The 19,978-nt window shown below is 41.3% G+C and overlaps 2 protein-coding genes and 1 pseudogene across 2 annotated transcripts; 2 read left to right on the top strand and 1 right to left on the bottom strand.

The window, feature by feature from the left end:
• Window positions 1–1,010: 1,010 nt before the first annotated feature.
• On the bottom strand, window positions 1,011–4,981 carry LOC121987033 (annotated as a pseudogene).
• Window positions 2,637–10,715, top strand: LOC121985869 (metal transporter Nramp5-like). The gene is made up of 14 exons (XM_042539567.1): window positions 2,637–3,200; window positions 7,492–7,518; window positions 7,695–7,784; window positions 7,861–7,939; window positions 8,019–8,138; window positions 8,210–8,314; window positions 8,389–8,498; window positions 9,082–9,263; window positions 9,336–9,405; window positions 9,473–9,646; window positions 9,721–9,825; window positions 9,890–10,021; window positions 10,089–10,184; window positions 10,272–10,715. Exons 2-14 carry the CDS (start codon window positions 7,516–7,518, stop codon window positions 10,581–10,583), a joined length of 1,578 nt encoding a protein of 525 aa, XP_042395501.1. The 5' UTR covers window positions 2,637–3,200; window positions 7,492–7,515; the 3' UTR covers window positions 10,584–10,715.
• LOC121987034 (GATA transcription factor 3-like) lies at window positions 6,703–7,218 on the top strand. The gene has a single exon (XM_042540944.1). It carries the CDS (start codon window positions 6,703–6,705, stop codon window positions 7,216–7,218), a length of 516 nt encoding a protein of 171 aa, XP_042396878.1.
• Window positions 10,716–19,978: the final 9,263 nt, after the last annotated feature.

The raw sequence follows: 19,978 nt of genomic DNA on the forward strand, positions 1-19,978 counted from the left end.
ATGTATACTTTATATATTTTTCTCCATATCCGTGAGACCGACACTAAGGGTGCGTTTGGTTCAAGTCATCATGTATAACCTTGGTTATGTGATTATCAGATAATCACATAACCAAGGTTATAGGGAATAAAACATAACCAAATGTTGTTTGGTTCAACTTAGGTAATGCAACAAAAACTTGTTTGTTTGAAGGTTTTAATGAATACCTTAGTTTAATATTTTACCGTATTACCCTCAGTTACAAAACCAACTATACATATTATTATTATTATTATTATTATTTATTTATTTATTTATTTTTTAATGTTTTTTACTTTTCTTTTTCTGGTATATTTTTTTACTTTTTATGTGTTTTTTTATTTTTTAATGTTTTTTTATTTTTTAATTATTTATATTTATATTTTTTTATTTTTTTACATTTTTTAAATTTTAATTTTTATTTATTTATTTTATTTTTATTTTTAAAATTTTTATAATTTTTTTTAATTTTTTAAAATTTTATAATTTTTTAAAAAAATTTAAATTTTTTATTTTTAAATTTTTTATTTTTAAAATTTTTATTTTTTTAAATTATTTATTTTTAAAAAAAATAAATTTTAAAATTTTTTAAAACATTTTTTATTTTTTTTATATTTTTTAATATTTTTTCTCTTTTTTTCATATTTTTTCTTATCGGAGGGTATTTTTGGTAAAAAAAAATCGTTAACCCCGGAATCAACAAAAACCTTAGTTTTCTGAGGTTTTCTTATTCCGGGTTGTATGACCCTTTTGCTGACGTGTCGGGCATAGAACATTACTTGGGAATCATCGAATACCTAAACCAAACAAGGTTTTTGTTGATAACCTTGGATGGATAACCAAGATTATCAAGAATAACCCCGAACCAAACGCACCCTAAGGGCTGTAGCTGAATTATTAGTAATGGTATTACTTTGAATTTTACTTAAACACATTTTTGTTAGTGACACAATAGCAACAAATAGGCCAACCCATTTAAACGGCCCGGACCATTAACTAGGCTTAAAAGGCCGGTGCACCTTGAGGTCGGTCACCACTCCGGCGATGGAGCCGGCGGCCGAGGCAACGGTGATGGCGAGGCATGCGAGGCTCAGCATCTGGAGGCACACCCACCTCGTGTTCCACCTCTCTACTTTCTTCTGCACGATGTACATCTCCACAGGGAAGTACACCGTCAGCGGCCAGAACCCGACGTCGCCGAGTAGGCCCACCACGTCGTTGAAGAAGGGCAGAAGCATTGACACCACCGTCGTAGCCACCACGAACGCCGAACGCCATGTCGTCCTAAAAATATTGAACTTGTACGGCGATCGGTCCCCCGGCATCGGGATCTCGATCTCGGCGGTGATGAACCGGGACTTAGGCCACGATCGAGCGGCCCATTTCTCGACGAAGGCGAAGAGCGGCTGGCAGTAGACCTGGTAAGCGCCGACGAGGTGGACGACGATGGCGGCGTTGGCGATGTCCAGGAGCCAGTAGGGGTTGTAGAAGCCAAAGCCGGTGAGCAGGTTCCCGGCGCCGTGTCGCCGAAGGCGGCGTAGCCCATGCATCCGCAGAGCATGTAGAAGAGCATGGTGGTGAGCACGCTGATGAGGGTCGCTTTCTTCATCACTTTCGCCTCCTAAGGTGGCGGGGCTTTAATTGTGTCCTAAAGGTGTTTGTGGGATATTCCGAAGTGAGTTTATACACTGAAATTAACTAGACTGTGTTCTTTGATTTGTCTAGAGAAATACCTGGATTTCAATGAGGAGAATGGAGTAGGAGTAGGCGAATGCGATGTCCCCGAAGGCTTGAAGGGTGCGCCATACCTTTTCCATCTCGATCATCGTGCCGATGCTGATCCCAGTGAGACTACCTCTGATGCCTCCATTTTCTGATGACAGAAAGACAATTCCAGAGAGCAAATTTTAGTCCTGGAACTTGAGTTGAGGTATTGAATTCAACTAGTTGATGGTTTGATGAAGTGTTTACTGATAACTTGGATGATGCCGAGACTGAGGCTGATGGAAGAGTAGGTGAAGGACATGGCAGCGGCGACGATGGAGAGCCACCAAATCTGGTCGAAATCTGGAATCTGAGAGGAGAATCTCGATGATGGCAAAGAATATTATGTAAGGATTGCTGTCCACTTGGCATGGGCTGTCATCCCCATTTTTGTGGAAACAGTTTGACCTTTTGATTGCCCTGTTCCATAATCAAAACCGACATAAAAATCCAATTTTGACAATGGATTATCAGATGAAGTGCATATGCATTTGTTCTACTTACACCATGCTAATGGAAGCAGCAATTGTGTATCCAATCGCGACCCCAACTATGTTGAGATACTGGAGGTAGCCACAGACCTAGACTTTGAAGCCATCTATTTGTTTAAACGCAGAGCAGAACAAAGATATCTTGCAAGTGAGTTTTGGATGCAAAATGTTCATATTTTGTGACTGAATTCAGTGTTGGACTTACTGAGATTAGCTTGTGCAGCATCCATGTAAGTGTAGTTACGTTTGCCAGAGATGGGATCACCAGAGCGGTAGCAGTCAGCCAGGAGAGAAGAAGTGTAGTAGGTAACAAACGAGAAGAGTAACATGACGGCAGGACCGGCAACCCATCCAAGCTGACCAATTGCCCAAGGCCAAGGAGAGCACGCCAGAGCCAATCACCGCTGTTATGATGTGTGCACTTGCAGTCCAAACAGTCCCTGTGAAGACTCAAACTTAGCTACAATTTGAGAAAAGTGATGTTTAGAAGAACCTCTAAACTACCAGTTCTCTTGAGCCGGCCGTCGTCATCAAAGTATTTGGTAGGTTCCTGAGGTAGGCCTAGTTCTAATGCAGCTTGGTGATAGTAACTTGTGGCGATGCCATTATTGGCCATCTTCATCCAAAACAAGAATTCAATTCAGTGAAACAACTCATTCTACAAGAATTCTTCAGTTTTTGCTCTGAACAAATGTTAGTTCGTGTGCAGAAGGTTTTTTGCTGATTGATTAAACCTTATTCCAGTATGAATTGCTCAACAAGCAGCAAGTACAAATTCTATAAGTGGAACATTAAAACTCACCTTCTGCATTGAGATTATGACTCAGCTTCTACTAATCCTGGAAGATTTCAGGTGGTGATGATTATTGAGGGGCTTCAGAGTTGGGTTTTATAGGGCACAGGCAGTGTGGGCTTCACTCATTGGAGGTGCGCATCTTCTTCCTTCGTGTATGCGATTCTAACCGTCGTTTTGATGAGGAATAATAGGATAATATATAAGTGGGTTCCTCCATACTGAATTAATACATGTTTATTGTAATGGAAGAATTTTATTGGTTGCTGCTTGAGGCATTTCCTTATTCCCACTTTATGTGATTGAGGAGATGGTGCTTGTTATATATGACTCAGTGAATCAAAAAATTATTGTGAAATTTCTAGTCTCGTTGTTTAGAATTGCAGGATTTTTATATTCAGATTAGTATGTCTAACTGAAATATCACTATGGTTAATTTGCCACTAAAAAAAAAGATAAAAGATTTTAGACTCCTTTGTTCATGTTTGATTACTTTTACTGGATTTATTAAAATATTCTTTTACTCCAGAAAAAGAATGGTTGATCAATGGTACTTAAAAAAAGTAAGAACTACAAGATCAGAGGCTCAGAGCATCTGCTGATTACCTATATATGAGTGGTTGTATAGTGTACCTTCTTAAAGATTCTGCATGAGAGAACCTTAGAAAATGCCTTTCAGATGGGAATCTTTGAATGCCTTTTTCTCCACTATCCAATGGTTGATTGCTATTGCAAGATTTCTTATTAGAAACTTGCCAAACTAATCATGATCTAGATCATTTTTCACCCAATAACTAATGTTTTAGACTCGGGATGGATCATTGAAGATGCATCGACTTGGGTTCGTTTGGTCAAAAGTTCTAATGATTCTATTGACCTACATGAAAATATTGGAACAATGAAGAATGATATGAAGGCAACACATTCGTTTTGCGCTGGGTTTGAAGAGTTCGATCGAGTTGGTTGTATCTAGATTTTTGTTTCTGAGACAGGATTGACTAGTTACTATGATTGCTTGCATATGTAAAAAATATGATTATGACATTGTTTCCTCATTAAAGATGAGATGATTAAAGAAGGTGACATGATGGATCCTATCTATGACTTGGCCTTTGTGCTGCAACTGTCATTGCATCATTTATAGGCTGGAATTCTGATTTAGATGTGTTTAATCATTCTCCTATATATGATAATTTTATATCATTATGTATAAAACAAGTGTGATTAATCATATTTTAATTTCAAGAGAAGATGGAGTCTTTCTTTAAGATTAACATCTATCTCGTGTCACTAAGATGAAGCCACACACATCTGTACTTTGCCAAGGAATAGAAGAAATGTCTCTATATTAACTTTAGCAAAGATGTAGAAGGCTGACTAATGATGTGGAAATTCACTTCCATGAAGTAGAGTAGGAAGAGGTAGAATAGAAGGTGAATTGATTGAAATCGTAATTACTTCTTTTGAGGAGAAATATTGCAAAGTATGAGAAGAGACAATGAAAAGAAAAGTGAATTTAAAATGGAAGGAGGGAAAAAAAATGGCGAGTGTACTTAAACTCATCCTTCTACAATTAAGAACTAATTGTCTCCAGTATTTTAAATGGTGATCGCCTAGGCAGAAGGTGGACATCAACCGCACCGCCTTTGCCATAGACGGTACTTTAGGCGGTCAAAGATGAGGCGAGGCGGCGGGTGAGGCGGTCAAGGAAGTAGGTGAGGTGATCAAAGTCAAAAAAATTTAAAAAACCCTAGATATATTAATACACTTTTTCTCCCTTCCAAAACATAAATAACTTCGCCAACCAACCAAGTCACCCACAACCCACTTGAGCCACCTCCTTCTGCTTGGAACCATCCCCACCCCTGCCACAGTCGTTGTCGGCGAAACCACCGCCTGCCTCAGCCACCAACATACTAGGTTAGCTTTTATATATTTCTAGTAAGTTTTTGTTCTAGTTTTTGATCTTTTATTTAATTATTGAAGATTAATAACGGAAAATGAGAAACAACCGGACGTGGAATTGAAGTGAAAGTCTAGTGATATTGTTTAGGATTATGGGGTGTTGTATTGCAAAGAAAAAAATAGATTGGATCATATGCAAATTGTGTAAGAGGCTTATTAAGGGAGGAGTTTATCGGATGAAATATCATATTGCGTGTATTGTAGGACAAGTTGAAGCATGTCCTAAAGCATCCGACAAAGACCAAAAAAAAAGAGTAAGAGCTTATCTTGAAAATAGCAAGAATAAAAAACGAGAAAGGGTGGAAGAACTAAAAGAGGAGATGATGGAAGTAAATATAGGTGTTGATGTAGAGGATTATAATTGTCAAGTGGAGGGAGATTCTTCTAAAAAGAAGTCGAAGCACCTCGGGTCTATTGATAAGTGGACATCCGCACATGTTGGATTGAAACTTTGAATTTTAAACTTAAGCTTTTGGTAAAAGTAATATTACTTTTTTAGTATTAATATGGTGATAAATCTTTATTAATTATGTTGTTAGTTGCATTTATATATTTATTTGTATTTTATATAAATTGTATTGTATTGTATTGTATGAAGCTTATTTATGAATAAACATCATTTCATTACATATATTATATAAAGAATGATGACTATTTATAATATTATGTATAAAAAATAGTATAAAAAAATCAACCACTTAGGCAATCGAGACGGTAGGCGGTACTAACGGCCTCGCCACCGCATACCGCCTAACCACCACATACCGCCTACCGCCATTTACAACATTGATTGTCTCTCGTGTTAAGCACAAATAAAAATGAAAGGCTAAGTTTGTCATCCTCAACAAAGGTACCTCTTCCTCTATCCCATCACAATTTTGTATCATATTAATCATTATTGATATTGTATTGACAGACTTAGGAAACTAATTAAGACTCTTACACGTGAAAATTCATGTTCAGTCAACTTAACTATTCTGTCATCTTATTGAAACCGGCCTTTCAAATGCATTCAATGTTAACTCTACATAATTTAAACTATTTAATTTCTGTAAATTTCCCCTGCAATTGTAAGTTAGGTGAAACATGGAAGGAAATTTACTATCTTCTATAATTTTCCTACCTTATGCCTTTCCTACTTCCTTTCTCCTGCCTTATTTGTGTATGCCTGCACTAAATTCCTTCCTTAAGCATGCGACTTAAAACTGCCATGAAGAGACTTCAACTCCTCAAAGGATGAAACAACATGAAGCTTTTGTAGCTAGTAAATAACCACCACAAACTGAATCATTGCGGCGGCAATCGTATCAGAGATTGTCGCCTTCCGGCTCTAGCTTAATTGGTCTACCCGATTCGATTTCGAAAACGTTAGTGCACGACTGTCTTCTCTTTTAAGAGATGATATCCTTTGTTCCACGGTGAGAATATTATCGAGAAGGGCATAATGGAGTAATTAGCAAGTAGAAGGCAAGGTTTAAAGTTATTTCTCAGTAACCTTTCAGAAACACGGCTGTCATCATGCTTTCATTTATTTGCTTCTGTTTTCATGTATTTTTTATATTAGTTAACTGCCATATTTGCAAGGACTGGTATGGCCATATCTCAAGCATGGTAAAAATATATAGACACACACATCTGCAACACCAAATTAAGCCCTCAACCTCTTTGCCAATGCAACCGTTTGCTGAAAATCTTTTCTCTGAGCTCGATGACATCCTTGGTCTTTCCGTCGAAGAGGCAATTCCCAATGATCCCGTCTTGATGCTTCCTTACAACATCTTTGATGATTCATGGTTGTGGGAGAGAATACCCGAAGATGATACTACTTGTGGTTCTGAATCTAATTCAGAGATTATGTTTCAAGGGAGGAAGTTGCCCAAGAAGCCGAGGACCAAGAGGTTTGGAAGGCGGACATGGTCTTTGCGACCTCCAACACTATGGCATCCTATTGCAATAGCAACTGCAAAGGATAACAAGATATGCTCTCACTGTGGGACTAATGACACCCCGCAATGGAGAAGAGGACCTGAAGGAGTGCAAACTCTTTGCAATGCCTGTGGAATCCGCTTCAAGTCCGGTCGCCTCTTGCCTGAGTACCGTCCCTTGGCGAGCCCACACTACAACACAGATTGCTCCAACAGACACAAGATGGTGATGAAAATAAGAGGGAACCAAAATGAGAACTGATCATGGAGTTCAAAGTCTACTTAAACTAAGTCTGTGTGGAATAATAATAGTTGGCTTATTGATTCAGTGTCTTAGCTTATGAAACTTCCAAAGGAGTTAAATCAAGGTGTTAATGACAATGCATTGATCAAAATTTGTAACACCAAAACTTGTTTGTTTGTTTTTGTTTTTTTAGTCAATCAAGAACGATGCATGAGTTTCCCCTTCTTTGCAGTAAAATCTTAGACCAGTTGGTGCACTTGTTTGCATATTAATCTTGTTGGATATTGGCAGGTCAATCCACACCAACTACCTTTCATGGTACGCTAGATTGAAGTTTTAAATCTCCCCCTGCATAGATTTTCCAACCACTGTCAGTGATACATATCTATCATTATTTTAGTCTGGAGTACAATGGAAACTGAGATTATATTTACTTTAATCCACCAAGAAACTGAGATTATACTATTTTAAGCCACCAAGGATTATAAAAGCAGGCCATGAAGAGCTCTAGGGACACTGCAATCACCAAGAAAGCAAGGAAAGGAATGGAGAGCCCAGTGAGCCAAGAAGAACCCCAGCACCAGGTTCCTCACTATTTGCTTCTTCTTTTTCTTCTTCTGTTTAGTTACTTGACTGAGAGAAGATTATGAAAAATGGTAGACACCAGGGTGGAAAAGATTCTTTGCTCATATTGGCCCTGGTTTCCTTGTCTCTTTGGCCTACCTTGATCCTGGAAACTGTAATATCTTTCTCATTCTTTAAACTTTGTTGTATTTGTCTTTGAAATGTGTAAACTGATTTGCTTTGTTTTGAGACAGTGGAAACTGACTTGCAAGCTGGAGCAAATCATAGATACGAGCTCTTGTGGGTGATACTAATTGGTTTGATCTTTGCACTCATTATCCAATCATTGTCAGCAAATCTGGGGGTGACTACAGGTATACTTAGCACTTATAACCTTCCTTTTTTTTTCATAAAATATATGGATTAATATGATCAATAAACGAAGGGAAACACCTGGCTGAACTATGCAAAACAGAGTATCCTATATTTGTGAAGTATTGCCTCTGGCTAGTGGCAGAGCTGGCTGTGATTGCTGCTGATATACCTGAAGGTGTTGTGTTGGGATCTCAAGGTTATGTACATTTATTCTAAATTTATTTACTTATGTATTGTTTTGATATGCAGTGATAGGAACAGCCTTTGCTCTCAACATCTTGTTCTATGTTCCAGTTTGGGCAGGAGTGCTTTTGACAGGACTGAGCACCCTGATATTGCTTGGATTACAGCGATATGGGGTAAGCTTGAATCATTATGCTGATACTTTAATGTTTAAATATGAGATTAAATCTAAGTTTAGCCACATAGAAATTATGATGGCAGTACTGTACTGTATTTCCTCTCCTCTTGTACTCTTTATAAGGACATGTATGAGCGTGAGTAATTTAAAGAAGATAGCAGAGAGATTTTCATTTTGCTCATCTAGTTGACTAATTTTTAATATATATATATATATATACTTTTATATTATAGTTGTACCTCTCGATCTTTAAATATTAAGTAAATGCCCCTCTTTGGTCAACAGTTACTGAATAGGTATTTTTTGATAATCGGATCCACTGCACCGGGCAGAAAAAACAAAAAGCATGCTCACTTCTAATGATGCAAGGCAATTTAAAATCTTAGTCACTCTTAACATTATCATCATTTGTTTCATTTATATCCTGAGTTGACTTTTATTATATTATATTAATCTTGACTAATTTTAGTGATGTAGGCTGATTTAAATTAAAGATTTGAATTTATCTTGATAAAAAATTTAACGGCAATTTGATTTGACTTTGCCTCATTACTGATTACTACAATTATAATTTCTTGTAGATCAGAAAGCTTGAGTTGTTGATATCAGTTCTAGTGTTTTTGATGGCCGCATGTTACTTCGCGGAGGTGAGCTACGTGAAGCCCCCTGCAGCAGAGGTGATGAAGGGCCTGTTTGTCCCAAGACTGCAGGGCGATAGCGCCACCGGAGACGCCATTTCTCTCTTGGGTGCGCTTGTAATGCCGTAAGCAAACAAACTCAACCAAACACTTGCACCTCACAGTTTATAATCCTCACGCTACGCTGACCTTTGCAGGCACAACTTGTTTTTGCATTCAGCACTGGTGCTGTCAAGGAAGACGCCATCTTCCACCAAAGGAATCAATGTAATCAAATCTGTTTGATCAAGTAACACATTTCTCTCTCTCATTTATTTTTTCTTTTTTATTTCAGGATGCTTGTAGATATTTCTTGCTGGAGAGTGGTTTTGCATTGTTCGTGGCGTTGCTCATCAACATCGCAGTGGTCTCAGTCTCCGGAGCCGTGTGCGCTACTACTGATCTCTCTGCTGAAGACTCTGATAGATGTAGCGATTTGACCTTAAACTCTGCGTCTTTTTTGCTCAAGGTCTGTGACTAAGCTCTGCATAAATACTGCAGTGGATTTTAATCCTAAACGTTGCTTGTCATGCATTTTCACAGAATGTGCTGGGCAAATCAAGTTCCATCATCTATGGAATCTCTTTATTGGCCTCCGGCCAAAGCTCTGCGATCACAGGCACATATGCTGGCCAATATATTATGCAGGTAACAACAACATATTACTATAGTCATTTTGTTCTTAAATTCATTATATCTACTACTTGCTTAGGGTTTTCTAGACATCAAAATGAGAATATGGCTGCGAAACCTTGTGACTCGATGCATCGCGATCTGTCCCAGCCTTATTGTAGCCATTATTGGAGGAACAGCGGGATCAGGGAGGCTCATAATCATAGCGTCGGTACAGAATATTACATCTTATCCTTAGAAATTAGAAGATATTAATATTTGCTCCTCTACCTTGGTAGATGATCCTCTCCTTCGAGCTGCCCTTCGCCCTCGTCCCTCTCCTCAAGTTCAGCAGCAGCAGCACCAAGATGGGGCCTCACAAGAACTCCATCTACGTGAGCTCACACCATTGTTTTTTTTTTCTTTCTCGCAATTAAGCCCACCATGTTTCCGTTAATTGCTAACTGCTCAGTTAATGTTAGATAATTGTGATCTCATGGGTCCTCGGCTTGGGCGTGATTGGGATCAACATCTACTACTTGAGCACGAGATTCGTGACTTGGATTATCCACAGCAGCCTCCCGAAGCCTGTGACGGTCTTAATTGGGGTCGTGGTCTTCCCTGCAATGGTGTTTTACGTGATCTCTTTGATCTACTTGATGTTCAGGAAGGACACGGTGGTGACCTTCGACGAGAAGTTGGAGGCTTCGATGGAGCAGGGAATGCATGGAGTGAGCGGCGGCGCTGAGGTGGTGCCCTGCAGAGAGGACCTCGCTCGCGTCCGTCTGCAGTAGTGAAAATCCAGGGTTTGTTTGTAAAAACTGAAGGGCCTACCTTGATGTAATTAAGCAATTTACGTGTGTCTTTTGGATTATTTATCTTCGTATCAATTGTTACTTTGAAATAAAGTTGAGATTCACGTATCCTATTCCAATAGTGAGAAATGTGCAACCTCCACGCCCCCATGCAACGCCTTCACGAGGAATGTTATCCTAAGGATTTACCCATGCACATCTAAAAAAGCAATTTTCAGTTATTTTTTTAAATTAATGCTATGATCCCGTTCCTAAATCGTAAAAGTAAAATTTTAAATAATGGTATACCCTATGTTAAAAAAAAATAAATACTTCCAAAAAAAAAAAATAATCAAGGCACGGATGAAGTCCCAACCTTCTGTTATCAGGCTATCAGCAGGCGTCTTCTTGGGTAAATTTTTGTCCCGACCGGTCCGGCATTCGTGTGCAGTGCGCAGGTCGCGTTCGCACCCGAGTCAACTTGGTTCAGTGTAATCCGGACCCTAGATTTACACCCCCTGCACACCCACGCATGAGAGAGAGTCTCTTCCCATGTATTTGCTCACATCCTCAATGTATGTGAATCAATATAAACCAACAAAAGTGCCTTGAAACTCCCATTGTGGGACTAAAGTCCCATTCACAATGGAGTTTCTTCTCTTCCACCTCTTCTCCATTCACACTTAATCAACACTTTCATCTGCAGCTTTCACTTATATCTTGGTGCTTAGATCATTTTTGGATGCCCTGCACACTCAATCAGACATTTCATATGCGACTCCAACATGGACTGTCACTACTATTGTCCGCTTACCGCCGGTCATCACTAGACGCTAGCAAATCACCCCGACCATACCCTAGTCTAACCCTGGCCAAATTGTGGCCAGAATTCTATCGGAATTAGGCCTCAATCATAGCCGCTAGCGTCACGGCCTGATCACAGCCACTTGAGGCCAGATTCTGATCGCAATCTAATTGAAATCTGGCCTCGATTCGGCAATGTCCGGATTCCGGCCTTGATCACGTTAGATCATGACCGGATGGATTCATTCAGTGATTGCACCGGATCATGATTAGATTCCAACCGCGATCTCCCGGATTCACCTTTCCATATTGCAGCCGCTAGCGTCGCGACTGGATGGTAGCAAATTGCGGCTTGATTCTGGTGCAATCCGGCCGTGATCTGGCAACAGCCGGATTCTGGCTGCTATCGCGCCAAATTGCGGCCGGATCCTTCTGGGTTCACCTTACGTTATATTTTGGATCGGTACAGGTGGCCGGAGGCTGACAACGGACTAGAGGGTGAGCGGCGAGCACGACAAGCACCGTGGACACAAGGTGCGCTGGTAGAGTCAGGTCGCACACAGTGTCGCACGGGTGGGAATGCAAGGTATATATTGATATCCTGCGCGACGGGCACAGTACGCGATTGTGCGCGTCGCGCAGGATATCAGCTTATTTTTTTCTTTTAATTTGTTTTTAAATTTTGAATTAAAAAATAATTAAAATATTTCTGTAAGATTTCATTTTAGGATTGATGCTTCTTAATCGGGTTATAATTTGTAAGCTATTTTTGTTTTTAAGATTTTACTTTTAGGGTTCAGGCTTCCCAATTGAATTATAGTATTTAGTAAAAAAAATTTAAAAATGAAAAAAATTTAAGTATTTATGGAGTATTGTAGTATGTTTAGGGGATATATTTATATATTAAGATTTATCTAAGGAAATATTAATTTTTTTTTAATTCAAAATCGAAAAAAAATAATTAAAAAAAATTTTGATATGCTGCGCGCATCAGTCGCGTACTGTGCGGCACGCAGCATATATATATATATATATATATCCTAAGAACCTTATGTCGAATACCTCGTACAAATCTCAAAAAAAATTGATTTGAAAATTTGTTTGTGCTTAATACTATATCTAAATCCTAAAGGTAAAATTTTATTGGTATAGCTGGAAGTTTAAAAAAATTTTAAAAAATAAAAAATTTGAAATGCACTGGTCTGGATGGCAGGTCTAGATATTTGGTACGAAGGTCTCCTATAATTTCTAGCTTTTCAGACCTAGAAATTAAATTATCTAGATTTTCTTACCTTGAGATAAACTGGAGTAATGTTGTTGGTGCTAAAAAGTCTTTTGGTATTTCTAAAGAACTAAAGAGATCTTCGTCCAATAAATTTTCAAAAAGGCAATTTTCTTGAAAAGCTAAGTTATTGAAAATGGGTTGTCGGTATATTAGGCAAGAACCTTTACAAGTAGTTTGGTCTTTGCAATGACAATTTGTTTCCTGTGTTGGAGAAGGACTATGTATCTTGGGCGGTACGACTTTAGGTGGAGGTAATGCTGATGGGGCAGGAATATTTTGAAGGGCAACATCATGTTTTTGTACTGACGCTGAACAATCGGAGACAATAGGAGATTGTAACGACCCACCTCCTACTGACTAGGCTGTGAGGCCGATCGTTACGTAATGCTGTGCTAAATTACTATTGCGGAAATCTGGATTGATTAAAATTTTACTAACCTGATTACTGTAAAATCTGAACTTAATATTCTAGGTGTACCTAGGGGTTGTACACATGCTAGGGAGGATAATCTATGCCTCTCGGATGTCCTGCTAGCTGTAATCAGACATTTCAATCGATCCATGAATCGATTGGGTTGTCGGATCGATCCAGTGATCGATCCAGCTTGATACTGACACGGAGGAAGACCCTGGATCGGTCGGCTGACCGATCCACAAGCTTCATCGCTTCTGTATGTGGCTGGATCGGTCTACCGACCGATCCAGGAGTACACTGATCGGTCGGCAGACCGATCCAGTGGCTCACTGATCGGTTGGCTGACCGATCAGTGAGCTTCTGTACTCACTGCTCGCATCTGGATCGGTCGGCTGACCGATCCATAAACTTTCTGTTCGCGCCTGGATCGGTCAGCTGACCGATCCAGTGGCACTACCCCATTTCTGATCGATCCGTAGATCGATCTGGGTTTCTGATTTCACACCGAAACTCTGATTTCAACACTAGTTCGTGCCAAAATCTCATATAAAAGTTCTAAAATCAATTGAAATAAGTTCTAACATCTATTAACTAGCATTCCAACATAATTACTAACAACTTAAACAAATCTTCCATGGTTTAAACATTCTAAGGTCTAAAAGTGCATAAAGGTAGAAACACTAAGAATTCAACTATTTAAGCTTGCTAAAACCCCTGAGGATCTTTTATTCCAGTTCCTGCCACACACACCATCTTTGCATTGAACTCCAGCTTCCTCTGCTAGTCCATTTTCCCTTTACCTTTATCTGCAGTATAAGGAAAGTAGAATCTGTAAGCTTAAAGCTTAGTAAGAAACCAACTACCTCACTAAAACATGCAACGATGCAAACATGCTTTTAAAAAATGCTATTTGAAAACATGTACTGGCATGACATACTCTGGTTGCAAGCATAAACTGAAATAACTGAACATGTAAGCTGAAGCATGGCATAGCAGGCTAATCACATAGAACAATAATAGAGAACTAAGCTAACTGAAGCTAACCTGAAGCTGAAATCAAACTCAACTAACATAACTGATTTTATGAGTTTTGAAAACTATTAGCATAGTAGATCAAAATAATAATCATGTGCTGTTGGGCGCGGCAACTGTACTTACTGTGCACGCATCCCTAACTAAATTCGGGTTTGCAAGTCCTGAATTTAGTAGGGTTTACTAGGTTATCTGAACCTAGGGACGACTGTGGGAGTCCAACCCAATGGATATCTAATTCGGTACAGTGCCAACTGAAAAGTAAAATACTGAATATAGCTAAACTGTTCTAAATTGCTGTTTCTAGGTTATCTGGACCTAGAACTACGTTGTCTGAACCCAGAGGCGACTGTGGAAGCCCACCCATTGGACCGTAGTCCCATATAAGCTAGAATAAACTGATTTACTGATTTAGATGCTTCTAATGCATTCAACTGAGCTGTTAAAATGCCTAGTTTGCATTTTTACCTAACTAGCTATTTTATCGAACACTTAGTGTGCCCCAACTCTCCTCTCTATTAGGGAGACCACTTCTAGGCACCCGACAACGTCTAGAAACCCCCACTGAAGAGGGATTACGTGTTCGGCCCATCTAGAAGTGCTCACTAAATCCCTAAACCTGCGAGGAGGGTCAATTTCACGCTATGCGTCGATAAAAATCTGCATATAGCTAAACTAATGCGTAGAAAACCCAAACGAAGCTACTTATACTGCAGGTGAGGGGTTTCTTACCTCGTACGCTAATTTCCTTACAATTCTATTCGCTAGAATTCAGGTGGAGACGACTTCTCGACAATCTTCTCGCGTCTAAGCGTTCCCCTCGTGAAGGAGAGCATCCTCGTGCAGGAGTTATCGCCGGAAGATGTCCTTGGGGCCCTAGGGAGAGAACCCTAGGTCTTCCTTGTGGTTGGCGCCGAGAGAAGGAGAGAAGAAGGGTGTTCGGCGTGAGGGTTTGGAGGGGAGGAGTTTGCCGAACCAAATTCTAAAATAAACCAAACCCAACCTAACTCTTCTATTTATATTAAGTGGATAATTGAACCCAACTCTAATATAAATATAATTGATTCCTCTTTTTTTCAGCACGGCCCTGCTGAGTTCACCGGTTACTAAGGCTAACTAAAAGCTATCGGATCCGAGGGGTTCCGGGTTCGATTCCCGCCTAAGCTATTTTGCGGTTCTAATTATTTTTGCTGCTTCCGCTACGCGAAAAATTCCGGAAAAATATCTAAAAATCCCAGAAAAATCATAGAATATTTATAATGCAGTTTCGAGAATTTTTTCGGGCGTTACAATCCCCCATACCTTATAAAAAGTTCGTCCTCGAACTTAGAATAATTCTGGGTACTTCTGTCTCATGCTGGCTTCTGTCTCCCAAGTTGCCTCTTCTGCTGTGTGACTGTGCCAAATGACTTTGACTAATGGTATTTTCTTGTTCCGAAATTTCTTAACTGCTCGGTCTATTATCTGAATAGGCCGACTATCATAGCTGAGGTCTTCGCGGATCTGTACCAACTGGGGCTCAATCACTTGGGTGGCATCTGGCGTATGCTTCTTCAGCATAGAGACATGAAATATGTTGTGGACAGCCGACATTTCCTGGGGTAGCTCTAGCTCATATGCTACCTTACCCACTCTTCCGCTGATAAGGTATGGTCCCACATATCTGGGACTTAGCTTGCCCTTCTTCCCAAAACGCATTACTCCCTTCATGGGAGCTACTCTGAGGAACACTGAATCCCCGACTGAAAACTCTAAGGGTCTGCGCCATGTATCAGCATAGCTCTTCTGGCGGCTCTGAGCTGTCTCTATCCTCTGGCGGATTTGCTGTATAGCTGCTGTGGTATCTGCTACTAGATCTGTCTGAAGCTCTAGTTCTTTTTGTTCACCACTCTCATACCAGCAGATTGGAGATCTACACCTCCGCCCGTAGAGAGCCTCGTAAGGTGCCATACCGATAGTGGCCTGATAGCTGTTGTTGTATGCAAACTCTGCTAAGCTCAGATATTTGCACCAACTTCCCTTGAAGTCTAGGGCACATGCTCGGAGCATATCTTCGAGTACCTGATTTACTCGCTCCGTCTGACCATCTGTCTGAGGATGGAAAGCTGTGCTAAATCTTAACTTCGTGCCCAAAGCTGTTTGTACACACTCCCAGAAGTGTGATGTGAACCTACTGTCTCTGCATGAAATAATGGTTCGTGGGACTCCATGCAGCCTGACGATCTCCTTGAGATACAACTGAGCTAACTGCTCCATGGAATAGGATATTCTGATAGCTAGGAAGTGGGCTGATTTAGTCAACCTGTCGACTATTACCCAGATGGTATCAAAACCATTTGTGGTCCTGGGTAATCCCACTATAAAATCCATAGAAATGTCTTCCCACTTCCATTCTGGTATCTGTATGGACTACAAAACTCCCCCTGGTCTCTGATGTTCTGCCTTAACCCTCTGACAGGTTAGGCAGGTGCTGACATATCGAGCGATGTCCCTCTTCATCCCAGGCCACCAAAAACGTTTCTTCATGTCCTGGTACATTTTGGTGGAGCCAGGATGCATCGCATAGGGAGTCTTGTGAGCCTCATCTAAAATCTTCCTTCTGAGTTCCTCCTGATCTGGAACGCACAATCTGTCGCTAAAATACAACACCCCGCTATCTGACATTCTGAACGCTCCACCTTCTGATTCTGCTAAACCTTGCTTGATTCTCTGAATTTCAGGATCCTGCTCCTGAGCTGTCTTGATGTCACCGAGTAAGGTAGACTCTAATGTCATAGCAGAGAGCTGCCCAACTATGAGTTCGAGACCGAAATTAGTGATCTCTTTCTGTAGGGGTGGTGACATGGCTGCTAGAGATAATAAGATAGCACTGGACTTTCTGCTAAGTGCATCTGCTACCCTATTCGCTTTCCCTGGGTGGTAGAGGATGTCTATATCGTAGTCCTTGACCAGCTCTAGCCATCTGCGCTGTCGCATATTCAGATCCTTCTGAGTGAAGAAGTACTTCAGACTCTGATGATCTGTATACACTCTGCACTGAGCTCCATACAAGTAATGTCTCCAAATCTTGAGAGCGAACACCACTGCTGCAAGCTCAAGGTCATGAGTAGGATAGTTCTTCTCATAATCCTTGAGTTGTCTAGAGGCATAGGCGATCACCTTACCTTCTTGCATCAGCACTGCTCCTAATCCCAACTTCGAGGCATCACTATATATGTCAAAGCTATCTGCGTTCTCTGGTAGAGTCAGAATAGGTGCACTAGTCAATCTCCTTTTCAGTTCGCTGAAACTGTTCTCGCAGTCCTCTGTCCACTGAAATTTTCTGTTCTTTCTGGTAAGAGCTGTCAGTGGGGAGGCTATCCTCGAGAAGTCCTCTACGAATTTCTTGTAGTAACCTGCTAATCCCAGAAAGCTTCTGATCTCACTGGCGTTCTTGGGTCTTTTCCAGTTGCTCACAGATTCTATCTTACTGGGGTCTACCATGATACCATCCTTTGAGATGATGTGACCCAGGAAGGACACCTGATCTAGCCAAAATTCACATTTGGTGAACTTGGCGTACAGCTGATTTTGCTGAAGGGTCTGCAATACTGTTTTCAGGTGCTCTACGTGTTCTTTCTGAGTTCTGGAATAGATAAGGATGTCATCGATAAACACGATAACAAACTTGTCTAAATATTCCCTGAATACTCTGTTCATGAGGTCCATGAAAGTAGCTGGAGCATTTGTCACGCCAAAGGGCATGACTACGAACTCGTAATGTCCGTATCTGGTCCTGAATGCTGTCTTGGGTATATCCCCTTCTTTAACTTTCACCTGATGATAACCTGATCTGAGGTCTATTTTAGAGAACACTGTTGCTCCCTTTAGCTGATCGAACATGTCATCTATTCTGGGAAGAGGATACCTGTTCTTGATTGTGACCTGGTTCAGTGCCTGGTAATCTATACACAGGCGCATGCTTCCGTCCTTCTTCTTCACGAACAACACAGGCGCTCCCCATGGTGAGTGACTAGGGCGTATGAAGCCTTTGTCAAGCAGCTCCTGTAGTTGCTCATGAAGTTTCTTCAGTTCTGCTGGAGCCATGCGGTAAGGTGCTTTGGAGATAGGATTTGTACCGGGAATGAGCTCTATCTCAAATTCGATCTCCCTGTCTGGTGCTAGGCCTGGTAACTCTTCAGGGAAGACTGCTGGGTAGTCACATACGACTCGGACCTCTGCTAGCTGTCGGTCCTTGTCCTGACTGGTACTGACTACGTGTGCTAAAAATCCCGTACATCCTGAATCCAATAATTTTTGTGCCTTCATAGCTGAGAGAAACTTCTTGTCCCTTCTCTTGGGTTCTCCGACGAACTCGAACTGTGCTTCTGCTTCAGGTTGGAATACGACTTTCTGCTTACGGCACTCGATGGAGGCACCGTATTTAATCAAGAAGTCCATTCCAAAGATGACATCATAGTCAGTCATATCTAGCACTATCAGATCACAAAAGAGTTCTCTGTCTGCTATCATGACTGGCACTGCTATGAGCCAGTGCGTGGATGCCATAATTTCTCCCGAAGGTAACGTCGTCAGAAACTGACTACTGAGTACCTCTGAGGGTATCACTAATTTCTTTGCATATGCCCTGGATATATAAGAATGGGTTGCCCCAGTATCGAATAAGACAGTTGTACTTTGCTGTAAAATACTAATCTGACCTGTAACAACTGTCGAGGCATTTGCTACGTCCTCTCTGGTGAGTGAGTAGATCCTCGCATTGGTCATAGCTGGAGGGGCTTCTAATCTGCCCTGGCTGATGTGTGGACCATCTAGAGCGGCCTGCATCTGATGCAACTGTGCTGGCTGGCCTCCGTACTGAATCGGCTGTGGCTGAGGAAGACTGGTCTTGTTTGGGCACTGCTTAGCCATGTGCCCTTCTTGTCCACATTCAAAGCATCCTCGTGTGCCCTTATGACAAACTCCAGGATGGAATTTCCCACAAGTAGCACACTTTGGGTAACTGGGCTGCTTTTGCGCTTGTTACTGGGGTTCCCTTTCCAGTTAGAGCCATGAGAGCTGTGGCCCTGCTGCTTCTGGGTACCTGAGCCTCCTTGACCCTTAGGTTCTGAGGGGATTTGCTTCTGCTGCTTGATACTATTCTGGTAGTGCTCAGTGGTCAAGGCGCTGCTGACTAGTTCTTCGGTGGTTTGCGGCCTGTGGATGCCGCCAGCCACGTTCATTGCTATTTCCGGCCTCAGCATCTTGAGCATCAACCGGACTCGTTCTTTTTCTGTGCTGACTAGTTCTGGGCATAGACGAGCCAACCTGTTGAATTTCTTCACGGCTTCCTCCACTGAAAGGTTGCCCTGACGAAACTCTATGAACTCGTCGTAGTAGCGGTTCGTGACCAGCATGTGAAAGAATTCCTCAAAGAACTCCTTCTCGAAGTCAGCCCATAACATCTGGTTCACTGGGCGCTTCGCTCTGATTCTCTCCCACCACATGCGTGCATCCCCTGTCAGGCAGAAGGAGGCACACTTCACCTTCTCGTGTTCTGGCCAGTCCAGAAGCTCCATCGTACTCTCCAGTGTTTTGAACCAGGCTTGTGCATCCCATGGTTCACTAGTGCCTGAGAAGTTCTCTGGCTTGACCCTCTGCCACTGGATCAGATAGGCTTCTCTCCTTGCCTCTGTTGCTGGGGCTGCTAGTGCTGATGCTGCAGGCTGGACTGGTGGAACCTCTAAGACCACTGGAGTCGTCAGATTTGGTTCCGGGGTGACTGTGGGGGTATTCTGCTGATTAGCCCTGAGGGTGGCTATCTCCTGTTGCTGTTCGGCTAGCTGCTGCTGTAACTGAGCCACTAACGCTGTAAGGTCT

The sequence above is a fragment of the Zingiber officinale genome, chromosome 5B (assembly GCF_018446385.1).
Source record: "Zingiber officinale cultivar Zhangliang chromosome 5B, Zo_v1.1, whole genome shotgun sequence".
NCBI lineage: Eukaryota > Viridiplantae > Streptophyta > Magnoliopsida > Zingiberales > Zingiberaceae > Zingiber > Zingiber officinale.